We start from the raw sequence: 20,682 nt of genomic DNA, 5'->3' as shown, positions 1-20,682 counted from the left end.
TAAATGATACCCTGTATTAAAGTCAAATTTTAAAAGGAGGTATAGCGTGGTTCCCTGACTTCAATTCCTGGGGATAGGAAGGGGTAACAAATTATTTTTGTCATTTAGAAGTAGGATTGTGCACGCAGGTTTATCATCTTGGGAGAGGATCTCCCAAATCCTTCATCTTTGCTTTTTATTTACTAAGGGTTCATGCAGTTCATCCAGTACCTTTCTTCAGGGTAGTAAAATATGATCTAGGACTTCATGGTCCTGTGTACAGCGGGAGGGCTTCTGAGCCCCAACCCACAGGCCACATGGTGAACTCTGGAGACACTACATGGACTGTGTAGACAGAGGGTACTGCCAATCATCTCCAGGACAACCCCCAGCACAAAGGAGCATCCTTCCCCCAAAACCAGAAGTGCTGAGGATGCTTTATGGCCAAGACCCTTAAACTGGAGCCCCGAGACCAGCAATATAAGCCCGATAGAGGAACACGGTGTGATGCCAGGCCTCAAGCCCCGCCCCTGATCTACCAAGTTAGATTCTAGAGATGCAACCCAGACACCCTTTGGGGACCCAGGATACATGCTATAGCTTATGGAAGAAAGAAGGCTTCTGCTCCTGTGGATAATGGTGAGGGAGAAGGAAAAAAAGAAGGAAGCTGAATTTGTGCTGCTTACTCCTTGGTGAGCTGCAGATAACAGATGAGGAGGCAAAGCAGGGTAGCAATAGAAACACCTGAACAGGTAGCTCCTGACTTCCTCAAACAACTTCCTGCTGCTGGCTCCTGACACACACATGTATGCAAGGGGCAGGGACAGGGGAAAGAAAAATAATTAAGATGTGTTATGTACATGTACCAATTCCCCATAATGAATGTAATCATCATGTACTAAAGTTTGTGCACACATTTTTTTTTGAAATTTTAAACAAAAAGATAATGGTGGTGCATGTCTGTAATCCCAGTATTTGAGAGGCTAAGGCAGGAGGATTACTGTAAGTATGAGGCCACCCAGCTACATAGCAAGACCCTGTCTCAAACAAACAAACCAAAAAGATGCTAGGGCTGCACACAAGATCTTGATTCTGGGCTGATTAGGGTTGGTGCTTCCTGTGCAGCTGCCTGGCCCTGGCTCTCACTGTAGTTTTCGAGGCCTCTGAGGTACGGCTGGGACCCACTTGGTCTTGGTGTGGTGGTCCTTCTGGAGGCCTCAGTGTGATGCCCATGTGCATCCAGGGTGGCCCACTCTTCTAGATCTCCCCCTCTCCGACAGCCTGTCTGCTAACCCAGGGCCTTTCCACACCACCATGGAATTTTCAGTGGCTTGAGAACACAGAACCCCTTCAGTCACTCCTCTGCCTCTCCATGCTGGGCCACCAACTGGATTCGCCCAGAGGCTTAGATAGCCTTTGCTATAACCATGCATAGGAGGACCGGGAGGAGATCAGGAAATCAGGGAAACACTGATTCTGTAACCCTAAAACACAAAGGATATATAAACCACCTGGCACTTCCTACATTCACTTTTATATTTTAGTTTTTATATTTTGTTTGATTTATTGGAAGGATCACTTGGTTCAGATTCATACTTGCTAGATTAGATATTCTGATTGCCTTCTCATTTTTTTCAACATTTTATTTGGCGGTTAAATAGCTTTTATCAAGGCAACATGACAAAGGGTACTAACATATTAGTGTTGTTAATGTCAGGAACAGATGAACTTAATGCGGAAGAGGGATGTGCTAGAGGTGAGGGGCTGGGTGGCGTGTCCCCAGAAGGCATGGCTAGACAGAGAAGCCGGGGCGTTTGTGCGACCTTGGTGTCAGGACTGAGGAACTACTCGCAGCAAAACTGTCGGCATGACTTGGATCGGCCCATTTCCTACTTTATGGTACTGCCCTGGAGACTCAGTATCCTGGAAAAGAAAATCTGATTAGCATACTGTGCGTGACACACACAGGGAAGACAGGGCCAAGGCTGGTAAGGAGGAAGACACCCTGATTATCAGATCCCAGAAACTACTGAAGAGAGAGCAAGTGATTCACCAGAAGTGTACCGGGGCAGGGAGTGGTCAGCGACACAGTGCTTGCCTAGCATGCACAAGACCCTGGGTTCTGGGCTCCAGTGATGCCTGTGTCACACTGCCAACAGCAGGAGTAAAGGAAACAGTGCTCTGACAGCAGTAACCAGTGACAAACACAGCCTTCAATGCTTGGGCCCAGTGCATTCCCTGCCCGTGACAACCTGACAGAAGCACTAGTGTTAACATGACAGCCTGAGAAACAGCAGTAGGGAGGAGGACAGGGTTCAGAGAAAGAAAGAAGTGGAGGATAAGGATCCTGGAAACACAGTGGGAATGTCAGGAAGGGAGCTGAAGTAGAACTGTTGGAGGAGAGGGTTTGTGGGTTCACCTCAAACTGAGAGGGAGGAGTGTGGCTATGCTCTGTTGGCAGCACCTGGGCAGTGAGGCAGCTCCCATGTCCTAAGGCATAACACACACATCCTGCTCGCTCTCTCTCTCTCTCTCTCTCTCTCTCTCTCTCTCTCTCTCTCTCAGCTAGAAAGATCCAGGGGCTGCCAATGAACCTTTGGAATGCCATACCTAGAAAAGGATGCTTTACAAACTGGATTTGTTGGCCAGGTGCCTGCTCTTCAAACAGGATAATCTGTCAAATAGAAGAAGGTAAGGCAGCATGAGATTCAAGTCCTGCCTCTGAGTAAAGTGGCATTCAAAAGAAGTGCACTGGGAAACAGACGTGCTGTGGAGGAATTCACCTCATTTGATCCCGGTTGAAGCCAGGGTCCCGGGAGGTACAGAGTTTTCTGAGGACCTACATCCCAGTATCGTCCTAGGATTCTTCCATTGATAAATACGACTCCTTTCTTCCAGCCCTGAAAAAGATTAAACAGAAGATTCAGGATCTGAGTTTCAGATATGAAGACATGAAGGGTAAACACACATACCACTACATCTCACACACCACCGACACATCCAAGCACAGCACAATCCTACCCAAATGGGGTGAATTACCAACAAAAGTCCCACAGGAAAAGTGAACAGAAGGCCCTTAGGTCTCAGGAAAGAGGACAGACTGCTATCCCATCTCCCTGCATCTGCCTCAAGCCAGCAGACAGAATTTCTACACATCACGGGGTTTTTTGGCAAAATAGACCAAGCTCAAAACATAGCTGAACTGTAGAATCTCAGCTATGGTAGCCATTATGTTTTGCATGTCACTACATCCTGTCACAGATCTCATGGTGAGTTCATGAAGACCACATCCTGGGATACACCGAGGGACTCATGGGCCGACCCCCATGTGGTGCATTTTCCAACATCCCAGCTGGAAACAGCACTCAATTCTCAGTTGCACTTATTTTGCTTACATTTCACTGCTGCCTGTGCCCTCCCCGATGGCTGTAGGGTGACTGAGGTCCTTGGAGCTTGGTTCTCCTACCTGAGGCAGGGCTTATGCATTTAAGGTTCTTTGCAGGGTAGAAGTTGGAGGGCACAGGAGCAGGGGAAATGACACTAACCTCTAGTTTTATGAAGGTATCTTGAGGAAAATCACCGACTCTCAGGAAGGCAAGAAAAAAAGCTGGGCCCCGAGCTTCTTTTGTGACTGGTTTCCAGAGGCTGGGGAGTTTCCTGAGAGGGAGTCAAGGGCCAGCAGGAAGGTCATACCTTTCTAATGTGCTACCTTTGACCTTGAGGTCAGTCTCCTCCCTGAGCCTGGCTTTGTTGTCAAGTGCATAATGTAGTAAGTCATGAAACCAGGGCTGGGTGGATGGTCACCATACTGCTCCCAGAAACCCAGAAAATGTGGGGTAATATCCTTCCATGTCCCAGCGTTGTCTCTCCCATTGGAAGACCACAGCATCATCCATAGGACCTTTGAGGCTCAAGCTTCACCATGCCCACCATCCTTGATCAATGGGTTCCATGGTCAAACACTCACCTTTCCAGGAATAAAGTTTGCATCTCCAGGCTGTAGATTGTAAATCTTTTTAATGGAGAATTGTTCAGATAGATATCTCCAGTTAAACCTATGTGTGACAGCCAAAAGGGGAGCATGAAGGAGCAGGAAGAAGTAGAAATACACATGGCTTGAACCACAGCTTCCCCTAAAAGAGGCTGCTTTTCTGGCCTCATCAGGCTGGAGAGTTTCTGAAAACTCCTCCACTGATTTTTGCCTGTTTTTTGGTACTGGAGATGGCACTTGGCCTCATGCATGCTAGACAAGACCCAACCTCTGAGCTAGACCTGCGACCCTCCTGAGTGTGCATCTCCTGGATAGCACCTGCATCACCCACTTTACTAGCACAGTAGTTGCTGCAACTCCCACCCAGGGCCTCTGGCCAGCCTGACCACTCGGGTGTATCCAAGCACTTCAGGTAGGAAATGTGTGAACCATGCCCAGCAGTTCTGGGGTCAGGGGAAGGACATGCAGAGGCATCGTGTTCCACAGACAGAAGAGGCAAAGTCCTTAGGGAGGGACCCTAACTATTATTTTCCTCCAGGCATCATTACAGCTTTTCCCTGAGTAAGCCACATTCAAAACCCGCTGAAGAGAAAGGGCCATGTGCTGGCTCTGGTTTGGTAATTAGAGAACACAAAGATATCATCACAGTTTCCAAATGAAGATCTCCCACAGCCAAGAGAGTGTTCTCCCTTCCAGCACATGCTTGTCCACAATGTTCTCAGCCCAAGCAGGAGGCATCTGAACATGGATCCCACCTTTCCTCTCCGTGTTGATACGAGGCCCATTGGCAAGTCGGCCTTGATTCTCCACCAGGATCCTCAGGAGATAGGTGCCCCGGGAGGCCTGTGTAAGGTAGAACCAGCAGAGTGAGTAGCACAGCCAAGGACCTGACTAGAGTGGCTAACAGCTGATGTGATTCAGAGCCCTGTGGACCTCCAGCCCTGGGCCAAGCAAACTCTTGGGCTCCTGCTCCACCCTACAGGCCAGGCCTTTAATGGAAGGAAAAGTCACTTAAACATTTTATCAGAGACCCTAAGGGACTGGTAATTGACCCAGAGTTTTTGAGTATCAAATGTTCAAAATAGAAAACTGCTTACCAAAATGAAATCTACCAGCACCTCAGAGCTGTGCACAGCCCTCCCCTTGTCTCTGCTGGATTCCTCTGCAAGGGGCAGTCCACAGAGCAGTGGAGGAGAACATGGATTATCCAAGGGCCAGGGCACACTTACAACTGGGTGTAGAGCCTAGCAGACACTAGAACTATTTGTCCATTAACATAGAGTTACACCCATGCTAATACACAGCTTTATATATACCTCAATATTTAGCCTATCAGTGAAATGATCCAGGATTCCTACAAACTTCTCATTTAAAAACACCTGCAAAAGAAAGAAGAAAACATTGTTAGTTCCTCTATGGGAATGGAGGGAGCAGACAGAAAAGCAAAGAACATAGCATTCTAGAATACTAATTAACTTTCTGTCCTCGGAACCCTTCAAGTTCCCCACAAGTTCATCAAAACAGATCATATTTAAAGCACTACAGTAATGAGATGCACAAGGTGAGGCCTGTAGAAAGGTGTCCTGACGTGAAAGCTGGGGCCCAGTCCATGCAGCACAAGGAGAAGGGAAATTAAAAAGACCAGAGAACAAGGAATTGGAGAAACCAGGAAGGTGGAGACCAGTCCATACTGGGGAGGAAATGCTGGCAAAGAGAAGGCATGGGAATTCTTAGGACAGCAATGGCTGAATGCAATCATTCCCCTGCTTTCAACTCTGTACTGACCTAACCACCAGGAAATCTGTTAAGTGTCCCCAGATTCTTATCTTACCGCCACCACTCTACCTGTTGGTAGTCACCACTGAAGGTAAACCCAAGTCTATTCTGTTACCTCCCATACTGTGTTGGCCCCAGATTAAGCCACGCAGAAGACTCAACTAACTATGCAAGGCAGATAAGGACAACTTGTTTTAACTTATATTAGATCACAACTTTTGTGTGAAATTTGGCTAGTGAGTGAAAATTAAAAATTCATAAGTGTTCAAAACATAAGGATATTAATAAATGGAACAGAAAGATTATTTACAGATTTTAAACTTTCACTCACTAGCCTAATGACAAGGTTTTTTTCTTTAACTCTATTACAGCTCTCACAGTTTTCCTCTTAGCATTATGGTTGGTATCACTAACTTTCTTTGGAGCCAGAGTTACAATATTTTATACAAATAAAGCAAAAAAAAAAAAAAGCACAGTGATGACTGTAGTAGGGCACTCCCACAGCACCGCATGCTGCCTGGGTCAGAGCGGAGCTGACACTGAGGCATCGCCCTTTGTGTCCCAGCGGAGACCCGTACAGGATGCACTCTCAGCCTGTACAGGATTTTTAAGTCAATCAAGCAAAGTAATGAACACCAAGCAGATATTTTTCTAACTCTGCTGTTCCAGTAGTGGAAAGTTTGGGCTTTGAGCCACTTGTGGGAAATCGGCTTTGTCTCTGCTATCAAAGCCCAAGGGGAAAACAACTCCATTTTGAATTTCAGTGACCTGGCCATCTACCACTATTTCCCCGCCCATTAGTGTCCTGAGCTCCGAGAAATGGTGACTATGTACTTCTCCTTAAAACACAACTAGTACGCAAGATAAGAACCAAGGACATTTTGTCACCACAGGCTCCTTCTACTCTCCCACCACCACTTGAATTAGCTAACTGTAATTAACAGACTGTAAGCCTTTGAATTCGGCCAATGAATTTAAAGGCCAGTTGCTTCTCCTGCATTAGGAATACAAGAGGCAACTCTCCTTTGCCTGCACGCCTGCCGCCTCATGTTTGCACCCTTCTGCAGCAGTCACATGGCCTGTCAAGATTGTTTGATGTCTACGTGCTTTATTATCTAGACCTGTAATTTGAATCTGGGGGCTTATTTCTAACATGTTTGCCTATCAAGGTACCTCTGTACTTGCATAAATTTTAGCAGGCGAACATTTCCAATCCCCAAATTTGAAATCTGAAATTTTTTGAGCATGATGGTGGCACTCAAAAAAGTTTCAGATTTTTGAGCATATCAGATTTTGAACTTTCAGATGAGGGATGCAAAGGCTTGGATAAAGATGACGTGGAAAATTTGAAGAGCAAGAAATTTTAATCAACTCTAGAAAGGACAGCTGTGACTTGAAGGAAGCTAAAGCCTACTGATTCAGCTCCAAGCCCTTCGAGTTGAGTATCCTTTGAAAGCCACTTAATTTCTCTGAGGTTCCCTTGTTTGTATAAGTAGATAGGTATCGTAAGAGTTAAATATGGTTTTAAATCCCTTTCCCCTCCTCTGCCCCTCCAGTTCCCCAACGCAATTTTCACCTTTGTTGATATTATTTGTCTTAGCTCATGTTATGGCCTATAATCTTCACATTAATAGTGGCTGTTAGGGTCCCGCACTTGGCATATCTTTATTCTTAATTTCTGCTTCCCCTCGTTCTCAGCCCTTGACCTTGTTCTCTTAGATCACTTCCCTGTTGAAAGAGATCCATCCCATTGTCCTTTCTCTCCATCCTTTATCATTTTCTCTGCAATTTGCCTCACTTGAATGAGAGACACCATACAGTATTTAAGCTTGTGTCTCATTTCACACATTATATTTCCCAGGTGCATCCATTTTCCTAGTGTCTCAAATTTACCATTCTTTATAGCCAAATAGTATTCCATTACAAATAGATAGCACTTTGTCAAATCGTCTGTTGGTGTTTAGAAACCATATATATATATATATATATTTGTCTTTTTTTGAGATAGGGTCTCACTGTGCAGTTCAGGCTGGCCTTGAGCTCACTTTGTAGCCCAGGCTGGTCTCGAACTCACAACGATCCTCCCACCTCAGCCTCCCTAGTGCTGGGATTACAGGCATGAGCCACCACGCCCGGCTATGCATATTTTGAAGGTAGTGTGTAGTATGATTCCTCCAGCTTTGTTCCTTGTGCTCAGAATTGCTCTGGCTCTTCAAAGTCATTTTGGTTCCACACACATTTTCAAAGTTTTTTTTTTCTGTCCTTTAAGACCGTTACTGGTATTTTAATCAAGGGTGGTGGTGCACCTGTGTAATCCCAGCACTTCAGGAAGCTGAAGTAGGAGGACCGAAAATTCAAACCTAGCTTAGGCAATTTAGGAGACCAGGTCTCAAAAATTAAAAACAAATAAAAGGCCCAGTACCACACCCAACAGAGTGGTGATTTGGCTAATTTTAATGTATGCATACTCTGTTAATTTTTAAATTACATACTCTAGTAAACATGTGTCATCTTCTAAATGAGAAATCTCATGAGGAAAATGTTGGGAGGCTGAAGCAGGAAGCCCTGGGAAATTTAGTGAAACTCTGCCCCCAAGTAAAAAATAAAAAAAGGCCAGGGCACACATCTACAGTCCCTTTACTCGGTAGCTGCTTTTATTTTTGTTTTTGTTTTTGTACCTGGAATAGTCCCATTACTAGTAGGAGGATCACTGTGAGTTCAAGGCCTGTCTGGGCCACACAGCAAGACCCTGTCTCAAAAAATAAAAAACAAACAAAAGTCTTGGGGGAGGAGACTCAGGGGGAGAAGACCCTGAGTTAAATCCTCAATACTACAAGAAAAAGAGAGAGAAAAAGAAAGAAGCTGGACATGTTAGTAGATGCCTGTGGTCCAGTTCCTGAGAAGCTGAGGCAGAAGGATCACAAATGCAAAGCCAGTCTGGGCTACACAGTGAGTTCAACACTCACTATAAGTTCAAGTCTGCACTGCATGGCAAGACCTTGTATCAAAAGAAAAAAAAATGTCAAGAATAGTGAATCTGGGAAGGCAAAGGGAAAATGTGAAAATCAGCTTTGGTGCTAGTGTTTTCTTTTTCCCTTCAGTTTTTGATTTGTCTAGGAAATAAATTGGCAATACACAGATTAACAGGAAAAGAAATAAATTAATTAACATTAAAACACGGGGCAGGTGGTGTGGCTCAGGGGTAGCGCATTGAGTGTGTGCTAGGCCCTGGGTTCAGTGCTCAACAAAGGAAGGAGAAAGGGAGAAAAGGTGGAAGGGGAAGAAGGGAGAGGGTGCACGAGAGACAGAGACAAGAGAGCATAAGCCCAGGTTGTGACAGGTCTGCAATCCTGGCACCATAGAAGGCTGAGGCAGGAGAATCACAAGTTGGAGCCTAAATTAGTAATTCAGGAAAACTGTCTCAAAATAAAAATTTAAAGAAAGAGAGTTAAATATGAAGAGCTAACTGTTAAGCTGGACATGGCAGCCCATGCCTGTAATCCCTTGCATTTGCATGGCTGAGGCAGGAGGATCATTACAAGTTCAAGACCAGCCAAGACTATACAGTGAGCTCAAGCCAAGCTGAACTGCATAGCGAGACAAAAAAGAACAAAAAAGGAAAGAGCTAACTGTTAATATGCTATGAAAACATTAGGAGTTGATATATAATAATTATGGGGACACTTAAGCTTTTCCCAGATCTTCCCACCCCTGGCTCCCTTAAGGCCCAGGAGCCTCCAGTGGGTACCCACACACACCAGACACCAACAGTAACAATGGACTACTGTTTAGACTTTCACCTCAGCAGGCGCTGGGTAACAAGACAACAGACAAGTCCACTAGGACTTGTTCACAGTACTCTACCTGCCCCCGGTCTTGAAGATGGCCCTTTGAGGTCAGGAGGCCTCCTCTGTAGATGGTAGTCTCGTAAAGTATGTAGCCGGATGACTGGCCACTCCCTTGATTCACAGACAGCCACTCCATAGAGACCGGCTTGGCAGATGTGATGGGCTATGGCGGAGACAGAAGCAACAAACAAAGGCAGAGTTTGGAGAGAGTCTCCAAACTGCCACCCAAAGCCCACTTCTCCAGCTTCACAATCAGGGATCTAGGGAATGGGAAAGGGTAACCATGTTTGCGTGTGCAATGTAAAATGCCCCCTTTTGTTTTCCAAACTAGCCTCACATCTTTCTACATTTACCAGCAAGTGAAATATTCTTATATTCTAGAAGGAATCCCAATACAGCTATGTCCGAGTCTACACGGCCTTCTCTTCTCTTCCCCTTTGACATCTTCTAGGAGAAACCAGCCCAGCCCACAGTCTAACTTCCATGCTCTTTCAGCAGCTGTATTTCTAGCACTGACTTACAGTACTCCACAGCGCTTTAGCCTCATATTTCCTGGACTTCTCTATCTAGCCATGTTACCTGAATGTTTGCAAGAGACATCCCTAGCCAGATCCTTTTCCTTTAAGAAGGACAACATCATCCATCTAGTCAAGAAGAAAATATGGAGTCCTCTCCTCTTTTACTATATCCTACGCCATGCCAATCAGTCAGTGTCTCTCTTAGAGAATGGCTCTAAATGAGCTGCTTCATTAATCTGTATAGCTATATTACAGGATTGATAACTCATGAAGAAAAGTTCTTGTGTGTGGGAGAATTCAAATGAACAGATGCAGAGGGAATTAAAGAATCTGAATAGCACTTTCAAGGCCTTTAATGAAATACTGTTTAATTACCAACACCGGGCTAATCTTGATTCACCTGTACGTTAGTCCGCCCTCCCTCCAGGATAATTTGAAAGCAGATCCCATACAAAAAAAAAAAAAAGCAGATCCCATACATCACAGAATTTCAGCGACACATAGTTCTATATGTATCTCAATAGAGGAAGACTTTAAACAACTATACAATCATCATCGCAATAATAATAGCAAAAATTACACTAATTCCCTTAAAGCAGTGTCTTGCTTGGAAATGTTTAGCAATTGTCTTTCTAGAAGACAAAAGCCTCTAAATTGCAATGTTTGCAATTTCTGTGGTATAAACACTCCCACTACAATTCATTTTAATGCAGTACTTATCAATGACTATTAAAAGCATTAGGGAAAAATCTGATGAAAAAATTGAAAATGAATAGGTAAACTAATGTACCTGAACTCTCTGATAAATTATGAAACCAGAAATGACCAGTATTATATGCATAAGAGATGATGCATAAATAGCACATCAGTACCTGTGAGGCTGAGGCACAGAGTGCAAAATCAAGCCCACCCTGGGCAACTTATGACTTAGCAGAAACTTGTCTAAATAAACAAATAAATAGGAATTGGGAAGTAGCTTATTGTGGAGCTCCTGAGTTCAGTCACTAACACACACACAGTACGATAGCACCACCTACAAAGTATTCTTGCAAACAAACATATTTAAGTAAACCCAACTTAAAGATTTTAGATCAAAATATCAGTGTACATAAAATTCAGGGAATTGAAGACATGTTACCTGATACATGAAAATCTAATATATAAAACAAAATCCAGAATATAGAGAATTGTAGTACAAATAACTCAGCTTTTTTAACAAATAAAATAAAATCTTGGGCTGGGAATTTAGCTCAATGATATAAGCGCCTGCCTGGCAAGCACAAGGTGGTAAGCTCGACCCCCAATACCAAAAAAAAAAAAAAAAAGAAAGAAAGAAAGAAAGAAAAGAGAAGTAAAAAAAGTCTTTAAAGATACTTAAGAGATCTATAAAATCCAATATGCGATGGTGCTCATTTCCTGAAATTAACAAATCAATTCTTTAAAAAGTTATGAGACGATTGAGGAAACGTGCACACAAGACATTTTATTACTTTAAACAGTGATGCAGTCAGTATTAGGCACAGAAACAGCCTGCTCTAGCATTTGAGAGCCATCCATGAATGTATCGTCCCAATTCATGTTAGTAGCTTGGAATTAGCCATTGTGGGAATACCTACACCACAGAAATTGGCAACATGAATATTTTTCTTCCAGAGAACTAGTTGCTAAACATTTCTCAGCACATAACTCATTTGACGAAATTATTATTACTCATATTAACAGTGATGTCTTAGCTCTCCACTGCTATGACAAATACCTGAGAATGATTTAAAGGAAGAAATATGTATTTTGGTTCATGGTTTTAGAAGTTTCAGTCCATGATCACTGTTTGTAGTGGGCCAGAAATATCATCCCACTAGGACATGCATGGGAATGGAAAGCTACTCATCTCATAGCAGACAGGAAACAGACAGAAAGGAAAAGAGTTCCAGAAGAAGGGGCTAAGGCCAAATATACCCAGTGACCTGATTCATCCAATGAGGCCCAAACTCTAAGACACCTACTGAGAATCTGTGAACTAACCATTAATGATGTTAGAGCTCTCAAAGTCCCCCTCTGTAAACACTGCTACATTGGGGACCAAGCCCCCACACGTGAGGCTTGGGGACCATACAGCCAAATCACAACAGGTGACAATGGTTTTTTTTAAGTCTTTACCTACATATATAGTTAAAGTTGAAATTATATAATGCCTTGGATCTGCTTTTAAATAATCTTATACAGGGTAGGGAGAGAAGGATAGGATATAGTGGTAATGAGATGGGCCGGATATTGAAGTTTCAGCTGGATGTTGGGACAGGGGCTTTCTACTATTCACTCCATGTTTTAAAACTTCATAGGAAAACCTTGAAAATCCAACCCATGAAGGTCCTCACTGGCTCCCTTCCTTACCCTGTCCCGCACAGAGCTTATACTCCACCTCCATGGCAGCTCCTGGGACACATCACTTCCTCCTGGTCTCTGCACCTGGAGCCCAGAGTACCTGGGTACCTTCCCCTTCCTTCCACATCTACCATGCCATCTGCACCCAGTCACCCTTTGGGTCCCTGAATCACCTATCGGGATCTCAAGACTGTCCATCCTGATGACCATGTCTCTACAAAAATAATGACAGCCCACCTACTTAGCACCTTTTTGTGATAGGTGCAGATATTAGCTATTTAACCCATACCATCCAGTGAGGTTGATGCAATCAGCCTCTTTTACAGATGAAGAAACCTAAGCAGAGTGCAGTTAAATGAGGTCACATAGCAGCTGAGTGCCAAGGTTCAGACCCTGACAGGGACTCAGGAGAAATGTTCTTTAGCATGGCTTCTTGTTTCCTTGACCTGTGATCCTCCAATGCTTTATTCATTGTTCCTTCTCATTAGACTGCATTTGCCAAAAACAACACCTTGATAATCTAGTTCCTAAAACATCACTCACTCAGTGAATGTCACAGAACTAAGCATGTAAGTTTTTCCCAAAACAGTTTTTAGACTGTGTTCCTCAGAATTCTGGGGCTAAGTTGTAAGTAGTGCTATTTTACAAAAGGCATGGCTGAGCCGTAGGAGGAAAGCACAGAGTTCCAGAACCAGCACCCCTGATTTATGTCTCACACACTGAATTACACAGCAAGTTTGGAGAAAGAGTTTAAAGATCGTTCCCTTAGATCCAGTCAGTGCTCCTTCACTCTCCTGACCTTCAGAAAGCAGGAACCTCTGGCCAGTGAGGTAATGAGAAGGCAGTTCCCAATATTCTGCAATGCATATACAATATCTTCAAATTCAAAAATCTACTCTGACTTCATATGCTAAGTCTCTTTTTCTGAACTGTAACATTAGGACGAGAAACCAACACTTTCAAGGATTGCTTTTTGTTCGCTATCATTTGCTCTGTGTTCTTTGAACTAAGCCTTTCATCCCTCTTTTCCAAAAGTTTTCCCACATGTGTATGCCCAGGAAGTGCTCACCCTGTCCAGGAGGGGAAGGATCTCCCACAGCGTCATGAAGTTCAGTCGTGTCAGGGACTTGTAGACAACCTTTGACACGCGTTCTAGGGGGGAGGTCGTGGGGACACCTGCAATGAAAGCACACAGTTAGATGATCCCAGAACCCTTGCCCAGTCCCATCCTTGAGAAGTTCTCTGCTATCCCTCAGCCACCAGAATGAGGGCCTAGTCACAGGGCAGGACTTGTGAATTACAGGATGAGTCAAGGAAGACTCACACCTATTAGCTGTGAGGCAGAGCCCTGCTACCCTGGCGTAGGAGGAGCATGTCGGTCCCACTTACTGGATCAGCAGCTGTCAACCCTGGTCCTCAGAATCTACACTTCTCTTCTTGGAACCTCTGGATTTTATCGGCACCACAAATGATTCCATGACCAGCAAATACCAAGTGGTATGGTTCGGGTGCTGATCACCACCAGAGCGGCACTTCACCCCAAGCATATCCAGGGCCCAACGATAAAATAATGGGAACAAACTAGACTTCACCCTAAGACATCTCTCCTACTTCCTCTCTTCCCTCTTCACAGACAGAGACTACTTGGGAAGGCTGAGTCACCACTCATACTGATATCCTCAGTGAGTACCTGTAACAGAGTGAAGAAACTCCTGAAATACGTAATACTCAGGTGTGTAGTCTCCATCTTCTGACAGCAGCGCTCCATAGTCTGGAAGTACAGTTTATGAAGTACAGAGAAATTTGTCATTTTCTCGTGAAAGCTTTGCTTTGGGTTCTTTTCCCAAGAAGTGATGAAAGCTTAATGTAGAGCAAAAAGAGCCTCAATAAAGCAGCTTTGGGAGGAAAAACTGTGCATTAGATAAGAAAATTCCATGTCCCTATTAATCCAACTTAAGGCCTTCAACGGCAGTCAAATTACACCAACCCATGGATTTCTAATGGTTACTCCCTAAGAGTCTGAGGTCTCTGATCCAGTGATTTTTGCTTCCTTTCCCATTTCTAAGTGAACTTTTTTTTATTCACCGTTGATTTCCCATAGGGTCTTTTAAATCTGTGTACCTGGGAAGACATTTGAACACACCCTGGTGCCATCGGGAGACCTAAAGCAACTGCTGCTGCAGGGAACTTCTAATACAAGGATCTACACAGCAGATGAACAAGCTTAGCCTGTTAACTGCTCTGCCTGCAAAGCCCCAGAAACCCTAATTCAAGTGGTAAACACTTGCCCTAGAAACAAAAAAAAGAAAAAAAAAAAAGAAAGTTCTCAATCCCCAGTATATATTCACAGCAAAAAAAGATGAGCAGTGCCAAAGAAAGTCCTCAGGGGCCTCCCCTGAGAAGCTCCAGGCTTCAGTGATGTGGTGCCCTGGCGGGAGTCATTGCTAGGGGTAAGTACTTGCCATAGCTGGTGACTGCAGGGAGATAAACGTCCAGAGACTCAGCTCCACCCATGAAGCCGAAGTTGGTACCACCATGGAACATGTAGAAGTTGAGGGAGAACCTAAGCTTGAACATTTCACGCACATCCTTCATTAGTACTGCACAGAAAAGCAAGGAGCAGGGGAGGGAAATACCATTTGAGAGAATTGATAGTTCCTCACTGGATTTTCAAATCACCACAGTAAAATTATTTAAGCTCTACCAAGATCTTATGCCCAGAAATTGTGGGAGATGACCCAGATCCTTCTCAAACATAGAAGACTGGTGACATTATTCCCAGATTCACATTCATAACCTAAAGTTACTTGTTATTTTTTCCTCTGAGTTTCACATTTGTGAGGGTTTTTCTAGCATACAAATGATACCTACCAATTATTTCCTTGTATCTTTGTTCTTAGATACTTATATGGTTAGTTTAATGTTTGTAAGGCACCTACTAACTTCTAACAGTTACTGATCTGAAATTATGGCACCAGAAATTTACCTTCAACTCTTATTGTTTTAACAGTACTGCGGATTAGACACAGGGTCTTTGCACTGTAAAGCTACATCCCCGTAACTTTTTCTTTATTTTTATTTTGACACAGAATCTCACTAAGCTGTCCAGGCTGCACTTAAATTTAGAAACTCTTGCCTCAGCCTCGCAGAGTGCTGAGATTTAAGGAATATGCCACCATACTCACCTTCAAACTGCATTTTAATGATTATCAATTCTCCAGGGAAGATTACAGAATTAAAATCAGCTAATCTTGGGTGAGATAACTTTTTTACTTTCATCTGACACACTTTCATTGGGTCTCCCTATTTGATAGAACAGCCCATTTTAATTACTTTGCAGCCTTAGTAAAATATATTTATAATAGAAACAGCTGAAACTTAAATTTCAGTTACAATGCCCTCTGGGCATTCACTGTGTTGTCATCTTACCCCACCGCTGTGTGTGAGGTGCTCATGAGATTACACTGATGTTTATAGAGTTTGAACTTCTAGGAGCCTTGTCCCCCAGATTTCAAGTGCTAAATCAGCAGGAAAAACAGGCTAGTGCCATCTGCATTGCATGTTTTCCCAAGACAGAAACTAATATAACTCACCCTGTGCATCCTGACTGCGGCGGATCCTACCCCACGTGTCAAAACCACTTGCTGTGTATACCATAATCAGTACAGGGCCACGACCCTAGAAAACCAAGTATCAGTTCAGAAATTATGATGCAATTCTGAATCTCTGACTGGCTTAGAAGGGAGCTGTGAAGTCCAGCTCTCAACACCCCCTCTGCACCCACAGCACCCTGGCCTGGCTCATGAACTGGGTTCTCCTCTCATCCCTACACTACTGTTCTGATCTTGCTCTTCTTCTTAGGTTTTCAAAGGTCATCTTGTCCAAGCCTTGGCAGAACCAACTGCAATTTCAGTATTGTCCTTTCTAAAATGTCCTATGACAAAATCCAAAACACTTCCTTTTTTTTAGGCAGAGTGCTTAAATTTTAGTACATTCTAATAGAGACTAATGTATGCCTGATAATCTAATGATAATTTGTAAGTTTGGTAAATCACAGTTTTCGAAAGCACATAGTATTGGCATTGAAACAAAGCATGAAAGTGGTGTCTATGTCTTTTTTTATAAGCCTTGGTAAATTTTTTTATTTTAAAAAGTATAAAACAGAATAAAACTAATCAAAACAAATCAGTATAAAAGATACAGGACTTTAAAACATTAGGAAATCAACAATAGTTACCATAATGCCTTTTGAGGTCTTCAAAATAGCTACAGATAACTTCGGACATAGTAAAAATCAAACAGAACAGAATAAAATAGAAACAATAAATATAATAAATGATTTCAAAACAAGCCAATAGTAAATCCAAAATTGCTACCATAATATATCTTGCTATCTTTGAAGTAGCTGCTCCGGCCATCAGATTTGACATAATCAAAAAAAACAAGAGAGAATCAAACAACTCAACCCAACAAAACAATAGAAATCATATAGGACTGCCAAAATAAGACCATAGGGAATCAACAATGGCTGCAACTCTCAGAAGAAGAGCCCACTAGATGTCACAATGTGTACCGATATCTTCTGAACCTATGATCAGACCACTAGCCCTGGACTTGCAATATTAGTGAAACACCAAAGCACCACAGGCATCCAACTGCATTTCACCTCCATAGCTATCATCACAGCCTGTGTTTCTCCAGATGAGCCTGTCGCTTATAGCAGGAGTGGGAGCGGAGGTTGGTACTTCTTGTTTGTAAGGCCCATGCCAGAATGGGCTGGGGTCTGTCTGGTCCAGTTTACGGCTAGCCTGCACATGGTTCTGGTTCCCAGACTAGGCTACATTGCTGGTGTGGCTTTGTTCTATCTCCAGTGCATGAATGGCAGCCTTGATCAATTTTGAAAACTCAACCATGAATTTTTAAAAATCAGAAGAAAAGGAAAGTAAATGTCTCCCCCAACATGTAAGAACCACCTGTTGGCACCTGCATTTTAAATGCATGGAACACAATGGGCCAGATTCTCAAAGGCAATTAATAACAGCTTGCACAAATTCTTGTACAACTGTCTACCACCACGTCATATAAAAGTAAGCACTCTGTGGAAGATACAGTTGAGTTTTCTCAGACTGTCCCACTTCTACCAGGCAATGATAAACACGCATGCATGCTTGTCCTACTGAAGCAGCAGAAATAACCTAGGTTCTAAAATAGCTGCTCAGACAACAGCAGAAGAGTTCCTCCCCCTCAACAGAGGGTGCAGGGTACACTGGAAGGTACCAATGTCCTTGACGAGGAGCAAAGATCTCTTAAGAGCTCCATTTTCCCAGTCCTTTTTAACCTCACATGTCAATTCTTTGTATTGCTAAATGTATTATGGCTAATTATGACTGTATTTATGCCACAGAAACATTTATGACACAATCTCCCAGTGTCTTGGCCAGTCTCTTCCTTGCCGAGACACAATATCTGACACTCAATTCTTAAGGGAAAGGTTTATCTTGCCTCATGGTTTCAGAAGCTCCACTGGACTCCACAGTGGAGTCCATAAACGCACATATAAGATGGTGGAAGGGCCTGGGCAGAAAAAAGCCACTCACCTCAGGGTGGCCAGGAAGCAGCACAGAAGGGGAATCCCAAGGGAGATCAACCTTCCTAGGCAGTGTCACCACAGTGACTGTCTCATCTCAAAAGGCCAACCTTCCAACAGCAAGGCAGTGGTTTCACTTCCAGGATTCAGTCACCTTCCAAAGGTGCCTAGGAGTGCTTGAGGCCACGTGAGCACATTCTTGATCCAAACCCCAACACCTAGGCAGGCCTGATCTAGTATTATTTCCTTAAAGACAAAGTATACTTACTTTACATAATCCCATCGGTTTTCCTTTGTTCTTTATTTTTTCTTTTTACTATATAACTTGTTACTCATCAAGGCAAAATGTAGGCAAATTATCAAGTAGACCCCAAAACATATTTCTTACCTAGAGTAACATCTGAAAACTTAAGACTTTATTATATGGTCTGGTGAAAATTCATTCAGTGTTGGGGCTGATCTAATCACATCCCTCAACACGCGTGTATCTTAAAAAAAAAAGTTGTGGTTTTTATATGCTAATTGATACATTTACAGCAAATTAACCCTTCTGAGTAAATGAAATGAGTATCTAACCATAAACACACTGTATGTGGCTAATGCGTATGTTTACTACAGTAAAGGGAGCAAGGAATTCACATTCTGCAACAGATATGTAAAATTATATCAGCAAACCACTTTGTAGATTAGTGTCTCACAAAATCTTGTTCCATGGGGCTAGAAAATGTCTTTTTTTATGCATCATCATGTCTCATCAAAGGCTTTGTGTTAAAGCCTTTGATGAGACATTTTCCCTAAATATTATGTAATTCTTTAACTTTCCCAGGAAAATATAAAAATGTATTAAATGTTGCTGAACAAAAAGATTATTGTTGTTTTTTTAAAATGTTGCTGTAAATTTAAATTGTGACATAGCTGGTGTTTTAGAGTTGCACATCTATAGAAAATAACTATAAGGGCTGGCAATTTAGCTCAGTGTTGTAAGTGCCTGTCTGACAAGTGCAAGATCATGAATTTGATCCCCAATACCAAAACAAAAACAAACAAACAGAAAAAGAAAAAAAAAGAAAAAAAACTATAAATATACTAGCACCCAGTATCTTGAATACTAGTTGATTTCAAAAATCAGTCTTAAAATCTGATTCATTTGGGGCCTGAGGGGAGTAACAAGAAGAATAAGAAGCCAATTTGCCCTTCCCATGACCCAGCACAAGCAATGTGGATGCTGGAGGAGAACAAGCCATATCTGCCCTTCCTGTGAGTCAACAGAAGCCACACTGGGCCTGGGGAGTAACAAGAAGAATGGGAAGCCAATTCACCCTTCTCATGAGCCAACTGGCATGTAGTCTGGGAGACAGGACCTTCCCCACCCCTCATGGTAGGCACTCAGCTGATCTGGAAAAGAGACTGAGTTGATAGCATCTGAAATCCCAAAATAACTTAATGCTTCTATTGTTTTACTGACTTTTCAGGCCTTCGGCCAGTAATCTGAGCATCTATTGAGAAGATAACAATATATAATATAGCAAATATGGGGGATTTCCTTCTGTCTTGTTTTTGAAATCTAATATTGCTCTCACTGTTTTGTTCCATTCAGTGTTTTGTTATATTCAATGTTATGTTTTGGTTTCATTTTGTTTTGTCTAGTTTGATTTTATTATGTCTGATAGTATGAACAGCAATTTTGAAGATAACAAGAAGCATTAAGATAGCCATTGTTGATTTCCTATTATCCTGTTTTGAAATCTTGTATCACTTGCACTGTTTTGTTTTGATTAGCTTTATCCTTTTATTTTTTGTTTTATTCTCTTTAAAATATACTTTCATTCTTTTATTTTGATTGTTGTATTCTGTTTAGTTTGTTTGATTTTATTATGTCTGATAATGTGGACAGCTATTTTGAAGAAAATAAGAGATACTATGGTAGCCATTGTTGATTTCCTATTATCTTGTTTTAAAGTTCTGTATCCATGGGGCATGGTAGTATATGCCTGTAATATCAGCACTGAGAAGGTTGAGGCAGGATGAGCACTGTGGGTTCAGGGCCAGCCTGGGCTACGAGTGAGTTCAAGACCAGCCTCACTACACAGTGAGACCCTGTCTTAAAAATAAAACAACAACAACAACAATAACAAAATTTCAAGAAACTCATACATTCTAGAGTCTTAGGAAAAAGAGCTGCTAAATGCAAAAACAGGAGTTTCTACTCATATACTGCCTTTATCCTTAGGCAGTAACTCCAGCTTTCTGGTTCATTTATGGGATATTTATTATAGAATTGCATAGATATAATATAGCCATATCTTGCATGTTTCAGTTCCAAAGAAGATTGCCAATGCCCTTTTTTTTTTTCTGGTAACATTCCAGGAGGTACTTTGTTTGGGCTTCATAAACCCTCAGTCTCCTGATCATTGTTTGTAATTCACCAACCTCATGTTGAACCAGAGTCTCTCATATGATTACCAAAGCCTGCAGTTTTGGAAGCATTGAATCTGATAAAGTAGACTCTGCCCCTGCCTAGACGAACCAGCCAGCAGGGAGGCATTGTATTTTTTGCAGAAACAGGACTGAACAGGATGGAAGGCACACAGTATTGAAGCA

The 20,682-nt window shown here is 42.6% G+C and overlaps 1 protein-coding gene across 4 annotated transcripts in view; it reads right to left on the bottom strand.

Annotated features, from left to right (window-relative positions):
- Nucleotides 1-1,601: 1,601 nt before the first annotated feature.
- The window catches only part of LOC100734361 (beta-galactosidase-1-like protein 2), a 66,486-nt gene continuing 47,405 nt past the window's right edge, over nucleotides 1,602-20,682 (bottom strand). For all 4 annotated transcript variants that reach the window (XM_013155384.3, XM_063256118.1, XM_063256119.1 and 1 more), the window contains 12 exons: nucleotides 16,088-16,172; nucleotides 14,957-15,094; nucleotides 14,185-14,265; nucleotides 13,564-13,670; nucleotides 9,611-9,757; nucleotides 5,287-5,349; nucleotides 4,726-4,813; nucleotides 3,947-4,034; nucleotides 3,525-3,636; nucleotides 2,763-2,879; nucleotides 2,590-2,653; nucleotides 1,602-1,902 (listed from right to left, as the gene is read on the bottom strand). In XM_013155384.3, the coding sequence (XP_013010838.1) occupies nucleotides 1,895-1,902; nucleotides 2,590-2,653; nucleotides 2,763-2,879; nucleotides 3,525-3,636; nucleotides 3,947-4,034; nucleotides 4,726-4,813; nucleotides 5,287-5,349; nucleotides 9,611-9,757; nucleotides 13,564-13,670; nucleotides 14,185-14,265; nucleotides 14,957-15,094; nucleotides 16,088-16,172 (1,098 nt within the window). In that variant the 3' untranslated portion in view covers nucleotides 1,602-1,894. The remainder of the gene's footprint in view (nucleotides 1,903-2,589; nucleotides 2,654-2,762; nucleotides 2,880-3,524; nucleotides 3,637-3,946; nucleotides 4,035-4,725; nucleotides 4,814-5,286; nucleotides 5,350-9,610; nucleotides 9,758-13,563; nucleotides 13,671-14,184; nucleotides 14,266-14,956; nucleotides 15,095-16,087; nucleotides 16,173-20,682) is intronic.

Source organism: Cavia porcellus, unplaced genomic scaffold (genome assembly GCF_034190915.1).
Source record: "Cavia porcellus strain 051 isolate PalLab524CR breed Dunkin Hartley unplaced genomic scaffold, mCavPor4.1 scaffold_9, whole genome shotgun sequence".
Classification (NCBI taxonomy): domain Eukaryota; kingdom Metazoa; phylum Chordata; class Mammalia; order Rodentia; family Caviidae; genus Cavia; species Cavia porcellus.
The sequence above is the reverse complement of the archived record's forward strand: the minus strand, read 5'-3'. Positions and strand labels throughout refer to the sequence as shown.